The following is a 19881-nucleotide window of genomic DNA, read 5'->3' on the forward strand; positions in this document are numbered from 1 at the left end:
TAACAAAAAAACAAAGTATTTTTGACGCAGATTGTATTCATTTCTGTTTCATATTTGCAGATTCATACAAGCAGAACCCAAACGCCCCCCTCCTCCTTTTTCTTAATTGTCTACTTCTTTTCACGACCACGTCTCTGATCTCTGCAGGAATTCAAAGCCACATTCCATCAGGCTCATTTTAGGCCGATTCACCATTCAGCGTTCGTACGGACACAAGGGACTCGAACCGTGTCTGATGTGTGGCTGCTGCGTTGCCCTTTGACCCCAGACTGTCTGCGGGGGCTGCGGTGACAGAGAGTCAAGGTCACAGGGAAGCGGGTGAGGAGGGGGGTGGGGGGCGTGGGCAGCATGTGACGGGTGGGAAGGCTCCCTGTCTGGGAGTGCAGAACCCAGACAGTCCCAGACGTCTGTCGAAGGGGACCGAGTGTCCTGCGTGAACCCCCTGTCTGTTCCCAGTCGCCTCGGTGGTCCTGGAGGGGGAACTGGAGCGGCTGGCGTTCAGAAAGTGGAAAATCCAAACATCACCATCATTTAAAAACAGATAAACTTACTATTTTAAACCCTTCTTTTACAATCTGCTCATCGCAGCGAGACTTAATGTTTATTATAGGAGCTCATTATTCAAAAAATGTTTTTCATATTTCTTCAAAGCAAAACCATATCTCCGTAAGCTTTCAGTTAAACTCACTTAAAATCTTTATAATTCATCCTAAAGTTTTAGTTGTTTAGACAAATCACGTCTTTCAAAAGTTATTTTTTTCCTGTCAGAGTTATTTAACACTAAAATGCCACTAAAAGTTCAAGAACAAATCTGTATGAAAAGGCTGAAACCTAAACAAGATACGATTTTTGTAAACAGGACTGATTTGAAAGCCTGTTTTTCAACATTTAAGAAATTTAAATCAGCAGTTTGGGGATAATATTAAGGTTTTTTTTTTTTACAGATTTGGTCATACTTTGGATCAGAAAGGCTCAAAATTAAACCCACATTTGATTTTTCCTCATTTTTTTTTAACAGATCTGATAAAAATATTATTATCTGTAAATTTAACACATTGTGTGACTTCTTTAGACTCATTTATTTTTAAAAAAAGTTTTGAAATTGTTGATGAACTTTGATTTTTCTTTCTCTTTTTTTCAAGCAATCTCATATTTAAACCTATTTTAATAACCTGTTATCCTGTTGTTTCTAACATGTTTTTTTGCCAGTTTTTATTACATTTTAAACATCTTGTTTTAAGGTAATACTGTTGATTCAATGTTCATTTACATGTGTGTAAATAACTTACTTTGTTTCTTAAAGTTGAGTCTCAGTGAATCCGATTTGTGTGTCAGGTAATTCTAACTTTGGCACAATAATCTCTCCACAAGTAGCAGAAGATAAAAACAGACTTAAACAAGAGGAAGTGAGGTTTATTAGTTCCCCCCTCAGGTACCTTTCTCCTCCAGCACAGTAAATGATTAAAGGAGGGTCAAGCCGCTTCATGTAGAAGCAGCTCCCTCTGCAGGTATGAAACTGTGCCTTCATAGATGCAGATATGATCGACCTGCCACCCATCACAAACACACACACACACCCTCTAACGTAATTCACGGTCACAGATATGAGGCCTCACAGACCTCAGGCCCCACAGGGTGATCTTCAGTGGAGCGTGTAGCCACCTGTCAATCACCAAGCCTCTGCCGCCTTAAGAGAGACATTTTGCCCGGGATAACGGCAGCCTGTCCCTCCCCATACATTCTGCCTCCTCTAGCAACCATCGCCGGATGACTGAGAGGCTTTGTCCCCCTCACAACGGGAGTCCACCATTGAGCCCAGGAGCTCGTAGCAACCAGAATTAGAGGGTGTCAGAAAAAGAGGGGTCCTTTCTGTGAAACGGGGGGCGAGGGCTCTGTTCTCGTCCCCACGTCTGGGATTCATATCGCGGGCCTGAATGGCATCTCCACCTCCTTTTAAAAGCTGGTGTAACGGAGCGTATGAAGGGGCTCGCCGTGAGCAGATAGGATCATGGTTAATCTGCTGTTCCTCTCCTCTGTGGTCAGGGACACTTAAGCAGCCTCTGTGGCATGAGAGCGNGGGGGGGGGGGGGGGGGGGGGGGTCTTGAAATACCTCAGGTGGACAGAACTGCAGTGATGGACAGCAGTGTAAGAAGGACATTTAGCAACATGGAACTCCTGCATTTACATTTGCAAGCAAGCAGTTGAAAAATGTCCCAAAGACAACATTATTACACTGACACACTCAATAATCTGTGAGCAACGCTTTAATGTAGACACCACATCAAAGACAAAAGTTGTGTCCATTTACTTTTTTAAATAAGTATCTACATTGCAGTGTAATTTACCTGAGTTCAAGATAGTGTTATTAAATGTTGCAAAGGTTACTAAAATTATTGCAAAATTAACAAATCCTAAAAGAATTTACCTTCATAAACTCGAGATGATTATTAAATAAACCTGTACTGTCATTATAACATTTAAAATATATCTATATAAGTCATACTTTAATTTCACATTTGAATAATCAGTTAAAGAAATTTACATTTGATTGTCCGTGCAGTGAATAGTACAGTAGTTTATATAAAAGGTAATAGTCAAACATCTATTTTCCCTCCAACATGCTGGCTTGAATGCAGAGACTTTTAGCTCTTTTGGGGGCGCAAATGATCTAAAATGCCTGAAGACAAAATTATGTTGGTGTTTTACTCGTGATGGAGACATGAGAGCGAATGTGGTTTCAATAGGTGAACAAGAAGAACAAAAAAAAAATTAAATTGCAGAATAACTACCTACAGAAAAATCCTAGACATCAGGTAACATGAGTGGGTATGACAGAGAGTGTTTATTTAAACTGTAAAAGAGAAAGGGCCTTATTGTTTTGTAAAAACAAACTGAGATTTTATTTTTAATGAAATTAAATAAAATGTAAAGCATTCACCATTCACCTCTTATTCAGAAAATATAGGTGTGGAATCCCGAGAAGAAGAGAGAACGCAGCTTCTTAATTGTGTTGAAATGCTTTCTTACACAATAAACTTTCTGTAAAAGTCAGTGCAGGACGATACATGAATATACTGGAGCACAATACTGACAGCTGCTGTGCTAATAAAGACTTTTTCTTTCTTATTTCAGCATAACAACATCAACTCTCATCTTTGTTTACCTGATAAAACAGCATGGTGAACTGTCCTGTCAGTCACTGCAAACATTCAGCAAACAGTGGGATGAAAAATACAACGAAGGAAAGAGAAATTCTCAATCAAATAAGAAGAGGTAAACAATTATCTTTAGAAAATACAGCAACGTATCGGTTCATTTCCCCAACATCAGGTGCTTCAGGTGCTTTTTTAAAAAAAAAAATAAAGGTTATAAAACAAGACATGCAATACTACTTTTTATGTTCAAATTAAACTATAGTTTTAAAGAACATTAAAATTCCTAATTTCAAAACGAAATATGTCATCTTTGCAAAGCCTTCTAGTTACCAAAGTGTTTAAGTCATTTACATCACAGTATTCTTTTTTTATTCTTTTTATTCTTTTTTGTAGTCTTCAGAATGGTTTGTCATATTTATAAGTAGTGTTTTAGGTGCTTATTGCACCAGTAAAGTTCATTAAGTAAACCTAAATGATATTCTTTGGGGAATCAAGCCTCAAAAATGACCTCAAACTATCTAAAAAGGCAGCTTCCTGGGATTAGAGCTCACAAATATCTCATTGGTCAAAGAGGTTTCAGAGAAATTACCATTAAGCTGAAGAAAATGTGAGCAGATGAAACGACGAGAGACAAGAATGCAGGCCTGGACAGTTTATGAACAGTTTTATGGACTCTTCGTTGCTGTCAGCAGCATCTTTACGGCTCTCTTTATAACTGAGTAACATTATCTCCTGAATGCTTCTTTAACAGCTGGAAATTATTGGAACTATACAGAGAATTTAGGGATGTTTTACAGCTGAGTGACTGGCACATTTATAGATAACAAAAGAAGACGACAGCAATAAAAAAAAGAACACCATTGCAGAGAATATGTTGGTTTCCCAGAATAAATGTTGACTGTAAGCTGAGCAAATGCAATCCAGTTCACCAGCATGACCTCCCACGTCGTGTTTAGACCTGCAGAGTTCTGTATATTTTACAGAAGATTTGCAAACCCCAAACAACGTCCCTGGCATGCAGAGAAAACACACTTTTCCTGGTATTTTCTTTATAATTAACGAGCCTCTCTGCGCGCCACCCGCCCTGTATAGAGCCCGTTTTGTGCGGCTCCCATTCGGAGTTCTCCACTGTTCCCAGCCTCTCCTCCCCTCGACCTGTCAATCACAGATCACGATTGAGCCGAACAGTCAGTCAGTCATCAGCAAAAGAAAAGTGAGGCCTCATTTCCCTCCTTTAATGCCCCCTTATGTCTCCATCTCACCTTTTCAGTGGCCTCTCAGTGCCTTTCTCTTCCCTCTACAGTACAGATTTACGTGTGGAAGACACATCACCAACCAGGGTTTAGGAGAGTTCGTGATTCTATAAGACCAGGTTGCCTAAAGCTTAGAAGGAAAAGGCCGAAAACGACACCAAAATAAGTCTGATTTAGTTTGTTTGCTCTTTAAGTAGCTGATGAATAAACATGAGCAGAGTTGGGGGGCTTGATAAGAAGAGGCCTGTTCTGTGTGTGAGAGACGGGGATGTATAGAGGCCAATGGAAGAGGTTTTTTTTTCTTTTTTCCAGCAGGGCTGCATCACATTTAATTGGAGCACTTGTGGCACCATCACCTCTTTTACTCAAACACGTTACTGATGACAACAAGAAAAAAAAACAGCTCTAAGCCTGCCTTTGTTGCTGCTGAGACTGGACGAGGCCACGGATTCTTCTCTGCTCCTCTGTGGGAATCATCTGTGTGCACAATGTACAACATTTGGGCAGGCAACAGATTGCATGCAATGTCAGCAAATGATGGTCATTAGAGCTGCTGTCACATGTCGAAATGAACTGTGCTGCAACATTATGTTTGGCATTTGCAGACAAACTGAACATAATGCTAAATCTTCTGGGAAACTGCTAATCTAATCTCCTACTTTCGAGAAAAAAAACCCCAATACAAATACTGAAAATATTAAAAAATAACTAACTACAGGGTGCAAGTTCAGTAAGCAGCGTCAGTTTTTGCACTTTTTTGCTACGCTTTGACTAAATCAGTGGGACAAGACTGGATTAGAGTGTGTTTTTAGTCACCACAGTGTCATGAGAAAGGATCCAAGGTGTGACTTTTCTCCTCAGTGTGACATTATTGGGCCACAAAGCTAAGAAAATATGAAACTTTTTTAGTTTCTAACAAATGGAAAGTATATTTCAAAGCATTCATTTTAAGCCAAAATTGGTCTAACATGCAAAGCTTTGCCTCCTGATGTGATAAATCACAAAAAGTACAACTTGTGCATTTACAACTGTTTATTAACAAATTTTAATTCACTCAGAGATCACATCTTCTTCAACACACTTTTTAAAACACATTACAAATATTTTAACATGTTCAGAGTCCAAATGAATGAACTTTGACAAACTCAATAAGATTTAGATTACACTTTACTTTAACCCCCTATTTGGCTTTTATACAAATTATTAATGCCATTTTTTGACACATTTTAACAATTTAATCTTATATGTGTGACTTATTTGTCAAAAATAAAATATAACTAAGAGGAGGCTGTGGATAATAAATGGAAATATTAAAAAAAACTAAACTAATGTCTTATAAACTATCAAAAAAGTTGTCATAAAGCAAAGTGAGGGGGCCTTCATATAAAAATTTAATAGATAATGTCACAGTATAAGTTATAAAATAATTACAGCTATTATATTTCTCAAATTATATTCAATAACACAATAAACAACTATATTTTTCTCCAAGACACACAAAATAAAATTTTACACTACTTTTTTCTCATTGCAATGAAAAAAAACCTTTTCTAGCTAAAAACAAACAAAAGCATGAGTTTAAAATTGTCTGAATTTTCTCTTCACATTGCTACTATTTGTTTCATTGCACAGAAAAAAAAGCTTGAAGAAAACATAAGATAAGAAACCTGAGATAAGTCCGACATGTGCAAACTGACTGAGTTTAAAGTGAAAATATTGCAAAATTTGAAAATAAAGAAAGATCTGGTTCCAGCTCATCGCATCTTAAAAAGAGAAAGATACATTTTTGTTTATCTCTTAGTTCTGGAATGAGGCAAACCAAAGCAAAAATGTGAATATTTACTGTTTGAACCGAAAACCTTTCTTCCAGCAGTTATTAAAATTCACATCCAGCAGGAAAACGAAAGAAAAAAAAACTGTTTCTGTGAGACTGTTCATGATCTAGTCCTGGCGTCCTGCTCCACGGTGAAATTTGACTCCACTCTGCAAACAGAGAGAAAGAAAAAAACATGTTAAAAGAATCACGTTTTTAAAAAAACGTGCATTTTAGTTTCCCTGTCCCCGATCGCTGTGATCACAAACGGGCCAACAGTGGATTTATTACCACTGTAAACACAATGATTGTTGCGTGATCGCAAGGTCACTTTGGGGAGTCGAACATGTGAACGTGTTCTGTAAAAAACCCCCATCAACAAACAGCTCAAAGGAGTCTAACTGAGCCCAGGATCACGTCAGCAGTTTGTAATCGTCGGTGGAGACGTCTGTGTCTCCGTGATCTCGTGTTGTCATTAACCACAGCCTGACCTTTCTGCAGAGCTCACAGGGAAACAGACACAGAGCTGCAGAAAGCCACATCGCCCTGCTTTAAACTGAGCTCTGCTGCCACCAAAAGGAATCTGAATGCAACACATTTTAGCAGCTCTAAAAAGTGCCTCCTGAGTTATTATTTCTGTAAAATCCTCTCCACTGACAGATAAACCAAACGGATACTCACACGTCTTTGTTGGGAAAGTGGTTGTTGTACTGCAGCATCGGTGGGACGCTTTCCTCATCTTCTGGCACCTGTAGACAAAATAATAAGAGTATAAATAAACAGCCACGAAATGTCTGACTTTCTGCTTCCTTTGTTTAATGTCGGAAACTGGGGAAACTGGGAAAACTGGGAAATAATCCTTTATAAATAGAGGCGAAGGCATGACGTGACACGATTTAATTATGTAAATAAAGTGATGGAAAAGAGGGCGAGGAACACTAAACAGGGAAATGTTTCAGAATTTGTAAACCATGAATCCAACAAATCTTTATTTCAGTCATTCTTTTCTCAGATGTAAGGACCCATCTCCCACCTCCCAGTAAGGCTCATCATCGAAGCAGTTGTCATCTGCAGGGTCGCCCCAGATCGGTAATCTTAAGATTGCACCTATAGGAGGAAAAATAAAACAAAAAACATCATGACGTGAACACACGCTGTTTGTCAGACCACACCACATTTATGTGCATTCTGTCTACAACAGCTGTGTTTTTCCTACCGACAAAGATGCCGCCGCCGATACCGAAGCAGAGAGCCACACAGAGGCCTCCCGCCTGGTGTCCTCCCTGCACTGTGGGAACCATGTACTTAAATTCACCTTCAAAGTCAAAGGTGTTGATCAGCCTTTAAAACAACAACAACAAAAAAGAGACGGGGAGTCAACTCTCAATGTTGTTCTTTCACCACTGAAAACACAGTTTGGTCTCTCAGAGGCCCCTGTGTCTTCTGACTGCTGGATTCCCGCTCAGTTAGGAAAAGAAAACCTACCCTTCATGCCCATAAACCGTCTCCGAAGCGGCTGCAGCGGTGATGGCGCCAACTATACCCCCGATGACTCCGGGCATGGCGTGGAGGTTGTGGATTCCACACGTGTCTTGGATCTTCAAGTACTTCTCCAGGAACGGCTGGAAGAAACGGGCAGAACGATGAGCCGATGAGCTTACCCTGAGAGCTGGAGACGAAACTGTCTCGTATCTCACGATTGCCACGAAACAAAGACGGAGCTCGTACTGTGAGGTAGATGTAGCCGAGCGTGGACACAATGCCACAGCAGAAGCCCACAATGAGAGACCCATAAGGCATCAGCATGAACTCTGCTGCTGTTCCCACCGCCACGCCTCCGGCAAGCGTGGAGTTCTGGATGTGAACCTGAGACAAAGATAAAGAAACACAAAAAGAGAAAACAGATTAAAGCATCACGGTGGAAAAGTCTAAGTGTTAAAAATAAAGAATGAAGGTTAGAGAGGTAATTTTATGCTCATTTATCATGCTTTAACTTAAAAAAATCATGCTTTTCTCCTTGTAATATACATCGTTTTTACATTCTTGTCACCTTTTGTCCAAAAAGCTCTTTAAGGTCCCTTTACTACAAGAATAATTGCTTACAGATACCTCCATAGTCTTTATTTAAGATGTACAAATAGAATAAGTATAAAAGGATTTTTTTTACCATGTCTAGCTTTCCATGTTTCTGGAAGAGACTTGAAACAGCAAAAGTAGTGAGCACGGTGGCAGCCAGAGACAAGTAGGTGTTGATGGCTGCTCTGTGCTGCCCGTCACCGTGATCTGCGATAGCAGAGTTGAAGCTGGGCCAGAACATCCATAGGAAGAGGGTCCCTGTGGAGAAAGCAAGGGGTGGATGAAGGTCAGTTTGATACCTTCAGAATGTTTAGAAGCGTTTGAAACGAAACGAAAGTGATATTACATGCAGCTGTGCACTAAATCCGACTCACCAATCATAGCGAAGACATCTGAATGGTAGACGGAGCGCTGCAGGCTCGAGCTCTGGTCCAGATTTGGACGATAGAGCATCCACGAAATGGAAAGACCGTAATAAGCTCCGAACGTGTGGATCACCATGGAGCCTCCAGCATCTCTGGCCTTCAGGGGGGGAAAAAAAAGAAATGAACTGTAGGAGAACTGCACGTGAATGTTGAGTTATCTTTCACACTGTAGTTTTCCTGTTTGGTGTTTCTTTTGTATGGTTTTTGGTTTTTATGTTTCCTTATGTGTCCTTTTAGTCTTTTTGTCTATTTATGCAATTTTGAATGTCCCTTTGCATCCTTTTTTGTCTTTCTGTGTTACTTTGTGCATCCCTTTTTGCCCTTTTATTTTTATTATGCATGCATTTTGTTTTTTATGTGTCCTTTTCATGATTTTTACAACCTTTTCTCTTATTTTATGTCTTCTTTTTAGTTTTTTTCTACTTTTGCTTTTTCCATTTTTCATCTGCTTACTGCCCATCTTTCTGCTCCTTGTGCCTGTCATTTTTCTCCTTTAAGTAAAGCATATTTCAACTAACTAAAAGTTTAACAACTAATTAACTGACTTTAAACTTCTTCCATCAAATTTCATGAAAGCGATTCAGCACTCTTCATTCACACTGGGTTTTTATCTGTACTGTTTGACATCTGATCTTCAAGTTATATCCAGGAAAAAACCAAAACACTTTTGCAACTTACGTGTATGAGATCCAGGATGATAAATTCTTCCACAGCATACAGTGTAATCCCAAACAGAGTCAGAACCAACAGCTGGACCGGGCTGACCTTTCCCAGCAGCGCTCCGTAGGCGATCAAGCATCCGGCCACACAGAAATCTGCATTGATTAAACTGAGGAGAAAAAGCCCAAAATGTGAGGAACAAACAAAGCTATATTCAGTAATCTGTGCAGGTCAAAACAAGCGGACAGAATTTATTTTGGCTAATGTTGTGCCAGTATCTTGAAATTTTTGAACCAGAAACTTAATTTGTATTCTAAATATTAAAACCATAAACATATCAGTATCAAGTCAAACAGAAAACCACATGCTGAAGCATGTTTGACACACAGTACGTTGGCTGCTCTTCAACAGTATAATCACCTGATAGCTCAAGTTTCTGTTTATCTTATAACCACAAACACTAAATCTAATGCGGCTGGAACGATTTTTCTCGAACCTGTCAGTCAAACTGGTTACTCCACCCTGATCTATGGCACCCTGCAGCTGCAGATTTGTGCCCCATAGAGTTTATTTCCAACCAAATTAAAACAAAACTGACTTCCTGATGCACTTAGATGCAACTCGTTCACTCACAGACAATATAAGTTACCTTTCCACCCCAATTTTGATCTTCCCATCAGTGTAGTCCAGGGAGTGGAACCAGCCCTGCATCAGCAGCGCCCACTGGAGACCGAAGGCAGCAATGAGGAAGTTGAAACCCACTCCGCCGAAGCTGTAACGCCTCAGAAATGTCATCAGGAAGCCAAACCCCACAAAGATCATTACGTGTACATCCTGGAAGCCTGCAGGAGGAAGACAGGATGAGAGTCTAAATTAAAAACCTGAATTTGATCTTGTTGAGCAGCTGATAAAAGAAGCTGAGTTAGTGAGGAAAAAAAGGAGAAAAGAAAAGGAAAAACATCTTGCATCTTTCATCCATGAAATCTGTAGCAAGGAATTACAAAATGTTTGAGAATTTAGGAACTTAACACAGCTTTCACAGAATCTTATGTACATTAATACTGTTGTACTTTTGAAGAAAACATTGTTAAACATCTTGGTATTTGTCACTGTAGGATTTTTTCTGTACTTGTACTGCTAACCAAACACTTAGAAGAAAAAATATAATTTATGTATCTTGAATAATAAAAAGTATAGATTTAAAAACTACTTGCGAGGCTAGGAACCTTAGAAAGCAAACTTTTATTCACTTTTAATGTAAAAAATCTTACAAGCTGACTAATAAAATACAAAAAGTGTAACTGCTAGGTTTTTATGAAACTCTTTGAGGAAATACGTTCAGTTCAGACTGTAAAAACTTACTGAACTTTTTCTTTAAAGCTCTTATGTGTTTAAACAAAACAGAAAAGCCACAAAATTTCAGAGCACTGATAAAATCTACTCTTTATATGAAGACACAATTGACGTGGAAACAAATTGACGTGGGAGATAATATTTCAAACATCTGTTCTTTCATGAGTTCCTAAAAAGATATTTATATACAAAAGACAGTTCCTTGAAATAGGTGTGCTGCAATGATAATACCAAGAGCATCAAGTTGCATCCCGCAAATCGGTAATATTTATTCAAGTGTCTAAAAACAACCCTGAATAAAAACAGAGTCAAAGGAAGAATGTGACAATAGAAATCACTGTTCTAAGAAATCTGTGAAAGATGACTCTGATGTATTTCAAAATTAATTATTTTAGGACAGTGATCACTGAGCACATAAGAAAAAGGTTGAGTCATGATGCAAACAGTGCTGTTTGGAAAGAACACCACAGCGGAGATCAGGTTACAGCTGCAAAGAACGGTGGAGGTGTCATCATGGTCAGGGCAGCCTCGCCAACTTATGAACGGAATGACCTCGAGTCACAGAGGAAATAAAAATCTCACCAATGGGAGAATCAGATGCATGCATCACCTGCAGAGTGAATCAAATATAATTTATCCCAGAAATACTTCTAAATTTAAGTATTTCTGGGACAAATTACATAACGACAAATTGCAAATATTCTTCATTTTGTTGTATTTTTTCAGGCTGTATTGTGCTTGATATGGTCAATGACCTGAATTTTAAAATAATTTCATTTATTTCTCTGGTTATTTGACCCTGATCATACTTTACGTAAGCTACAGGTCTATATTTTTAATTGTTCTAAAACAGGGCTTATGTGATCCGTGCAGAATCTGTCTTCCAAACAATTTATACCCACACGCGAGTGAAGCTGTGTGCCAGACAACCCTGTCCGGTTTGTACCAACAGTTTGCTATTACAACATGCCACCACAATGCAGGTTGGCATGAGGGCATATTAGATAAGAGAGGGCTATCATGTGAAGACGACTCAAGGGCGTCGTTGTGTTTATTTACTGTCATGCACCCTTGATATGCTAGGGGATTGTAAGGATGCTTATACAGGCATCAGCATCCTGGGAATTAAAAAAAAAAAGGTCACGACAAAGGTCATGACAGACATGGCAAAGAAAAAGGTGAAGATGGAGCAAGTGAATGGAAGTAAAATTAAACATAAAGTGAATATAAAACTCATCAGCTGTTTTTTGTGTTGGCTGAGACAAAAGAATGTGCTTAGATTACCATAAAAGTGTCTCAAATTAAATTAATATATCACATATTGAACATCATCAAGCATCCATCCAGTCCAAACGTGGAATATTTGATCTTTTCTTATTTCTGCCAACAAACAATAAGCAGATGCCAGCATCTTACGACTCAACACTGCCGCTTCCTGACGCATCTCCGGGCACAGCGTGTTCCCAGTGAGAGGTGAAACGCCGCAGCCTTTATCGTAAGTTAGAATGAAACACGTCTTCATCAGCAAACATAAACTACGGATGCTTCAGATTTGACTCCAGCCTAAACTGAAAGTGAAGAATATCGAATTATTTCATGATTAACCTTTGTTGCTAGCAGACACTAAGCTGTGTCAGAAAAAAAAAGTACATTATGACATCCAACACCCAATCTGAGATGGTTTTAGGATAACCTGTCGCTGATATCAAGGAGGTGGCTGGAGGGCAGGAAGAACAAGAACAGCTATATAAAAAAAACATTAAATATACACACGATGCAAGCACAAGGTACATAGTTAAAAACTTTATTTTAAAGCAAAGCAGAAAATTTTCATCGGCTGTGACATTAGAAAAGTCTCAGTGGAGTCAAACCCTTGGGAAATACACACCTGTAGGTGTCTTTGTCAGCAATTTGGAATGAAATGAAAAGTCATCACAGTCTGAGATCTATTACTAATTTGATATCATGAATAATATTAAACTTATTGTGAAAATAAACTACTAAACAAGGATCTTAAAAGCTTAAATTTTAATATATATGCCCTATAAACATGTTAGTTTTGCAGCTTCTTGTAATAAGAAATTGAGAAACAGCAGTGATTATTCAGAAATCAATTTTTTGAATGAAAAAAAAAACAGAAATTGACTTACTTGGATATCTGAAGTAGAAGTCATTCTCGATGTCACTTGATATATTATTGGCTTTTCTGTGCTCTACCCAGTGTGCATCTGCTTCCTCATCATATCGAATAAAAACTCCGAACAGGATGATCATGGCTGATTGCCACACCACACAAACCGCCGGAAGGCTGAAGCGAATGTTGGTGTTTTTTGTGCGGTCGCACATTTCCCTGAAGCTCTGACAAGCTCCCATCCTTTCAGCTGACTTGAAATCGTTGCTAGTTTCTGAGGCTCTGAGGAGCTCTTATTCGTTCCTCTGCTACAGGAGACAAGACAGTGCAGCAAAGCCTCACAGCATCCTCAAGTTTAAGTTCAAGTTGAAGGGATTCTGAAGACACTCCCACGGCAGCTCCTCCCCTCCCCACCAGACTCTTTTCAGGGACACATGTCGGGATGATATTTTCAATTGCACTGGTGTGTTTTCATTATCAACAATAAAGTAACATAAACAAATTCTAAGGATGTGTTGTCAGAGGAAACATGATTCATATCCTGATTAAAAAATAAAATGAAAGATGAGTTTCTATAGGATTGTCTTTCTTAGACTCATTTACAAAAGGTTACAGTCTGCTCCAAACCTCCTCCCTTAATACAAACTCTCTTTGCATGTCAGGAAAAGTCAACAGGCATTTCTATAAAACATCAGAACACACTGATGGGTTTCTGCTCCTCCTGGGTGGAGACCTCATCTCCATCCTGAACATCTGCTTCTGTGAGGCAGGACGGCGATGTATGTTCACGTGAGCTAAACTCATTAAAGAGGAGAACGTCACGGATGATGCTTTCAGTCAGCACAGAATCAGGATTCACGGCTGGAGCTTATAAAGGATCAAAACCTGTTTGATTTGACAAATAAATATGTTCTCATCACTGCTGTAACATCACTGTAAAATGTATAATAATCAATATGAAGCTTTGGTTTTAACTAAAGTGGTGAAAGACATTTTAAAAAGTGAAATTTGTGTAAAGTAAAACATAGCCCAACTCTTTTTGATTAATAGTGATGCTGTGTGCCACATAATACCTGAACTGAGATTAAAATCATGCAAATAAATTAATTTTGTCCACACAATTTGACTATTTGACACATACAGGCAAACGTTTGGACACACCTATGTTTAGATTTTGAAGGATCATGTTGAACTTTTAAATTCTATTTTAGATAAAGGGACAGAAATCAGGAAATTATAAAAGTTTTTCAGGGGAAAAAACAAGCTTGACTCAGTCCAAAGATAACAAAACTTGACCAAAGGACACCAAAATGTTCTGTTTAAAATACAAAAATAAAATAAAGTTGAACTAAATTTAAATATACGACGCCTCAGTGGAGTTACCAACTAAACAATGAGACTCTAAATGTAACATAATCTTCTTGAGAAGTAAAAATGAGTCAATTTATGCCTGAAAAGATAAAAGCAATCTGAACATGAATAGAAGAATGGAAGAAGAAAATTCTCCACACCCGTTCAGCCTTACATAACGACTCTTTACAACCACTGTTTGATCTCTTTTCCTTTTCTTGTTTAACAGTAAATTTTGAAGCTGAGTTAAATTTTATTTCAGGCTAAAATGTAACCAGAAAGTAGTAGGTCAGGTAAACCAAGAAGACGGCTCGACTGTTGGGCTGCAGCAACCTCAGCCTTTAAGGAAACAATCATATTGCTCTTAATAAAACACAATGCTTTTAATTAATGGTTTATGCAGCTGGTTTTATTAAGCATATTAACGATTAAAAATGAATTGCACCAGGATGGGAGTGTCTGTGTGTAACTAAGGTGCTCTGAAGTCCTTCTTGTGGCACCTGATGTAACGGAAACAACTTTCCAGGACATCTTATACCATATACGTTTTTCCTTATATTCCCCTGTTGGTACATGGCATTCACCGAGTCTGCCACAAAACATTGCATCACATCCTGCTTGTTTATATCTTCTCATGGTGTTGTCATGTGCCTTTAAGTTTACATTGCATCAAAACGGAAAGAAAAAAAAACAATGTATGGACTGAAGTAATGGAGCATTTCTGCAAGTCATTCTCTCAAGCATCATGCCAGGAAAGTCAGATGCATGAGACCTGGATAAACACATCAGCTCACAGACTGTCAGGTGCTTGTTTTGCTTAGGTTTTCATGTCACTGTGACGACAAATCCACAAAGCTGCCAGTAATGGATGGGACTTTAAAAAAAAGAAAGAAAAATGTAACACATAAATCAAATATTCTGTTGCACAGAAGGCAATTAAAGGATGAACAACATAAGTGTTGTCGTGGTCTTATTCTTTCTCACCGCCACTGAAGTGCATCAGAATAAGAATATAAGGAAGCTGAATGGATAAACTCATGGTTGTGCTCGCCCTGATGAAGACACTCATTAAAACGGATGAACAGATAAATGCTCAGTGATCTTACAGCTCGGCCTAACGCTGCTGATGTGGTGAAGTTACTCTGGCAGATGATGAGCTCTTCTGGGATGATGCGTCGCATTAATTCAACTTTATTTAAGCTCTCGTAAAAAGCACCAAATCTAACTTTCGAAAAAATAGTTTTTATACAAGGGAGATCTCTGCCTCTGCATACTTTGGTACAAAAAGCATAATAAATGATTTTTTTTCTTTATTAAACTTTGAATTAATCTCTTATTTTGATCAGTAATCAAAGCCTGACACACAATTTACGGCATTACAGCTGAAGAGAAACCGTGAACATAGTTTTCAAACCCACATCCCCGTTGATATCAGTGAATCTCAGTTTACACAGTGTCATTGCCACATCCTTCCAAGTGTTTCTCTTTGTCACAAAGGAAGAGACTAAATGCAGTCATAAGATTTCATTTAATGGAAAAGCTCGTGCCTACATAAAAGGTTTTTAAACGGTACACTGATCTCGGTGTTTACCGTAAATAAGCACCAAAAATCAACTCTGCCGCTCATCATAAGGGATCACATGAGGCTGGAGAACTGCACCGCAGGGTTCCTTCTATTAGTTTATCAATAAACATCAGAGGTTTTCTTCTTGAAAACAGATATCTTAACTAAACAAGAATTTCTCATACAGTGTGCAACACGAAGCATTAATAATGGCTCCGTTTACACCAAACTAATAATTTTTTTTTTCTAAAAACTGGTTCCGTTTTATTACACCTGAAGTTCACCTGTTGTAAAAAGAACAAACTGATCTCAGAGAGTTTGTTTAGTCGCAGACTAAACGGCAAAAGTTGACCCCAGACAAAAGAAATAAACAGATTCAGTACCACCTGCCTCTGAAAGGTGAAGGTGGAGTACAATTATTAGTATTAATAGGCTTTTAAATTATGATTGGTATTATTAGGGAAAATATCAATTATACCAGGTTGGGCGTGTCTGTGTGTATCTGGCCTATAAAACACATTAAGTCTGAAATGGCTACAACTCAGTCAATTTTAAAGCTATAGAGCTGAAATTTGCTGTGGTAGTAGCTGAGAGTGATTCTGAGTGCTAACAGATTTTCCAAGATCACTGTTTAAAATCTTGGTGTCAACTCATGGACCACTGGATGGGATTTAATGAAACTTTGAGGAAATAATCACTGGATGTTCCTCTAAAATGGACTCACTTTTGGAGCCATCCCAATTCAAGGCAGCTGCCACCGCCAAGTGACTTTAATTCAATCACTTTTACAGATATGGGGCCAAAATCTGGTGCAATTGCAGCTGAGGGTCATTCACAACATCTACTCTTTACACAAGGCCTTCGCTTAAAACGTTAGCTCTAACTTTTGAAGTCAATCCTGTTTAGGAGCAAAGAAGTTCACAAACAAATGGACGGGTTTTTTTTACACCATCGCATCATTTATTCAACAGCATTTAAATTCATTTTAATAAATGCATTTGCAACCTTTAATTCTTAGCTCAGGAAGGTTGTGAAACATTCAGTACATGGAGCTGTAAACATTTTGCAACATTTCACAAACGTTACTCAACAGGACAATTGGTCACAAACTGCAGTTCAGTGTGAAGATCATGACTAATATTGTTATTTTGCTGTGGCAGGCAAAATACTGGCAGAACTCAAGTTAAAGTGACCTCCAAGAGTATCTAAAGAGGTCATGAGGTCACTTAAAGCACACAGTGTAAAAGTTTCAACACCCCAGAAGCCTTAAAGCTTATTTCCTGAATGTAGTGACACATGTGGACTAAACAGAAACTATGATGTCTGAGAAAGACTAAAAACGGTCCGCTGTAGGACCAGCGGTTTGTTCCTTCTGGGATGCCGTAGTAACAAAAGAGCTTATGCATATAATTTATTAGATTTACAGTAAGCTCATGAAAAGCGCTTAAGTTTTACACTAATAGAAACTTTTACAAGACTGTAGTGCTTTTCTATCAACACTGAAAGTTCAGAGCTTTCCATTCTAGCCTCGCTCCGACAATCAGCGAAGTGAGATGATGGAAAAATGTTTTCACATCACTTTTTGCTCAAGTTTGCAATCCTTTCAAGGTCTGGCAGTTGCTATAAATGATGATTAAAAAGAGAAAAAAAAATGATGTTCGACAGTTGGAAAAGAAAAATAAATATATTCAACTGACCAAAAAGCATTTGAGGTAGATTCACCAGACTTTCTTTGGGTAAAACATAAAAAAAACACCTTTCTTCCATCCACGTACAGTCTACACACGCATGAAGAAGTAAACGACCACGTCTCGCATCATGTGTGTAATTTCGTCTTTTAAACCGCTGTGATCTTTAGCAGCAGATAATGTTTAGAAACTACATGTCACAGCATCCTTCTGTATATATATATCTTTTTTCAAAACCCAAAATACATAAAACAGAGCATCAATTTCAAATGCATCCATTTTGTTGATAACGTTTTTATCCATTTACCTGGAAGTCACAATAACAGACACTCTCAGCCCGACTGCTACAACCAAAATATTTTATGAACTCTTTTTCAGTTGAGAGGATAATAAAAACTAAATTTAAAGTACCAGATTGGAAAAGAGAACTCATTCATGAAGGGCTTCTCTTTTACTTTTCTTTCTTTAAGTGATTAGAGATCTGCTGCTCCAACCTGTGAAACTCATCATCAGGTAAGAGGTAACTTTGCACTATGTCCATCACATCTTCTTCAGTTGCACACTCGTAGTCCTTTTTGCTCTTAAATGGCAAATGTCCTCCCAGCTCACAAAGAGCGACGCTAATGTCAGTTTCCACTTTGGCGCCAAAGCAAGCCTTCCTGGGCCAGATGGCGATCCGCACACCGCTTCTTAAACAGCAATCCTTTGTGCTCTGTATATGATCGCACGGCGGACATCCTCGTGTCAGGAACAGATTGTGAGCGATGTTTTCGCCCACGAGAAAGTCCGTGACTTGACAGATGCTTCTCGCTACTTCCTCCACCTCCTCTGATTCCGTGTAAAACAAAAACCCTGTCGGGAAGTCTTGCATGCGATAAAATCGCTTTTCAGGAACCAAAGGCTTCACTGGGCTGGATTCTATCTTGAGCTCATAGTCCAAATAATACCCATGAAGGTGTAAATGATTAACAGATGCAAAGGCTCCAAGACTGTTGAATCCCGCGCGGAGACTGGGGTCAGAGCTCAGGAGCACAGACTCAATGCCGACCTGGATTGCGGCTCTTGTCAGGATCTGTGGGAAACAGCGTGAGGGATCTGGAACAAAGAGACAATGTCCAAACTCCAACGGGCTCACATTGATCAGTACAACTGTCCCGCAGGACTGAGGCACCTGTCCATCAGACAACTCCAAGCCTCCGTCTGTTGTCTTTATCATCTCAAATATAATTTCATCAAGATTGATTTTGTTAAAGTTAAACTGACTAGGTATAAACTCCTGCTTAATGTTCAGTATCTCCTGAGGTTTCCTTCTCTCCTTTCCTCTCTGAATATTCAGCTGAGCCACATAGCCACACGAGCCTGGCAGGATACGCGTTTCTAAGTCACCCAGATAGTAGCGGAAAAGTCCCCTGTCCCTCCTGTCTGTCCAGCCGTCTCGGATGGTTGTGTCGAACCTTGTAGACGGTGGCACCATTTCGGGGCAGTTTTCACTCCTCCGTCTGACATCTGTGACAAAGTCCTGGCGGCTGTAGACAAACTGCATCGTCATGGTTGGATCTGTTGACGATCAGTCAATTCAGGGAAATGTGAGATTTGTTGACTCCTTAGCAACATCCTCAAATAAATCACTCAGACCTTAGATTTACTCATATTAAGAAACAGGAGTGAAATGCTTTTCGTACATGTTCAGATATCATGGTTACATCTTTAAAAAGTACTCTAAACGCCAGCTACAGTGATGTTTCCTGGTGTACAACAAAATTAAATCAGAAAACATTCAAATCTGAAGCTTGAATCACAGCATTTTTTACTTTTTTTAAACCTGATAATGACATTTTAAAATTACTGATTACCTGATAATTGGAGACAAGGTCAATTTCAGAAAACACAAGCTCTGAACTCGTAGTTGTGCTGTAATAAAAGTAAAGAGCTACTGCTTGGAAGTAGATGGCAAAACAAACGTGTTTGTTTCAATGAAAAATGCGAAATTTATTGGCAACTTCAACTCTGTTTAAACCTTCGAGTTAAAGCCAAGGTCTTCAAACTGAGAGAAAATTTATTTAATGTAAAAAAACCCAGAGATAGCTCCTTTTTACATTGACTCAAATACCTTGAAGACTCTCTGCTAACACCGGCTAACTGCTAACTTCCGCGTCTACAGGATGTTTACTGTCTATTTCCGGTTTCCTCTAAAATAAAAGCATAAATGACAGCGTAACAGCTACCATTTACATGGCTACATTTTACGCATTTATCTATTTTTTTCACTGGGTTAAACCGGCTAACAAACTTTTGTTTATTACATTTAAGTTTAAAACTAAAATAAATTGAAGTATTTTGTAACCTACTTATTGTAGCTGATGATTTGGTCTAGGACAATTTATGTGCTCACTTGAAACACACCCACCCACC

At 38.7% G+C, this 19881-nt stretch overlaps 2 protein-coding genes across 2 annotated transcripts; both read right to left on the reverse strand.

Annotated features, from left to right (window-relative positions):
- Window positions 1-5947: 5947 nt before the first annotated feature.
- On the reverse strand, window positions 5948-13162 carry rhcgb (Rh family, C glycoprotein b). The gene is given in 11 exon segments (NM_001329377.1): window positions 5948-6392; window positions 6904-6971; window positions 7256-7329; window positions 7439-7563; window positions 7708-7844; window positions 7951-8088; window positions 8390-8556; window positions 8673-8820; window positions 9402-9552; window positions 10033-10225; window positions 12887-13162. Coding segments are annotated over 11 exon segments (1473 nt in total). The 5' UTR covers window positions 13110-13162; the 3' UTR covers window positions 5948-6343.
- Window positions 13163-16733: 3571 nt separating this feature from the next.
- On the reverse strand, window positions 16734-19617 carry gdpgp1 (GDP-D-glucose phosphorylase 1). Its single transcript, XM_017422981.2, has 2 exons — window positions 19323-19617; window positions 16734-19026 (listed from the first exon to the last, which is right to left on the reverse strand). Exon 2 carries the CDS (start codon window positions 19016-19018, stop codon window positions 17921-17923), a length of 1098 nt encoding a protein of 365 aa, XP_017278470.1. The 5' UTR covers window positions 19019-19026; window positions 19323-19617; the 3' UTR covers window positions 16734-17920.
- Between the last annotated feature and the right edge of the window lie 264 nt (window positions 19618-19881).

The sequence above is a fragment of the Kryptolebias marmoratus genome, linkage group LG11 (assembly GCF_001649575.2).
Source record: "Kryptolebias marmoratus isolate JLee-2015 linkage group LG11, ASM164957v2, whole genome shotgun sequence".
NCBI classification, from domain to species: domain Eukaryota; kingdom Metazoa; phylum Chordata; class Actinopteri; order Cyprinodontiformes; family Rivulidae; genus Kryptolebias; species Kryptolebias marmoratus.

What these genes read in the sequence shown, in the direction of transcription:
- gdpgp1 (XM_017422981.2), bottom strand. Translation starts at nt 19,018, where the DNA reads ATGACGATGCAGTTTGTCTACAGCCGCCAGGACTTTGTCACAGATGTC.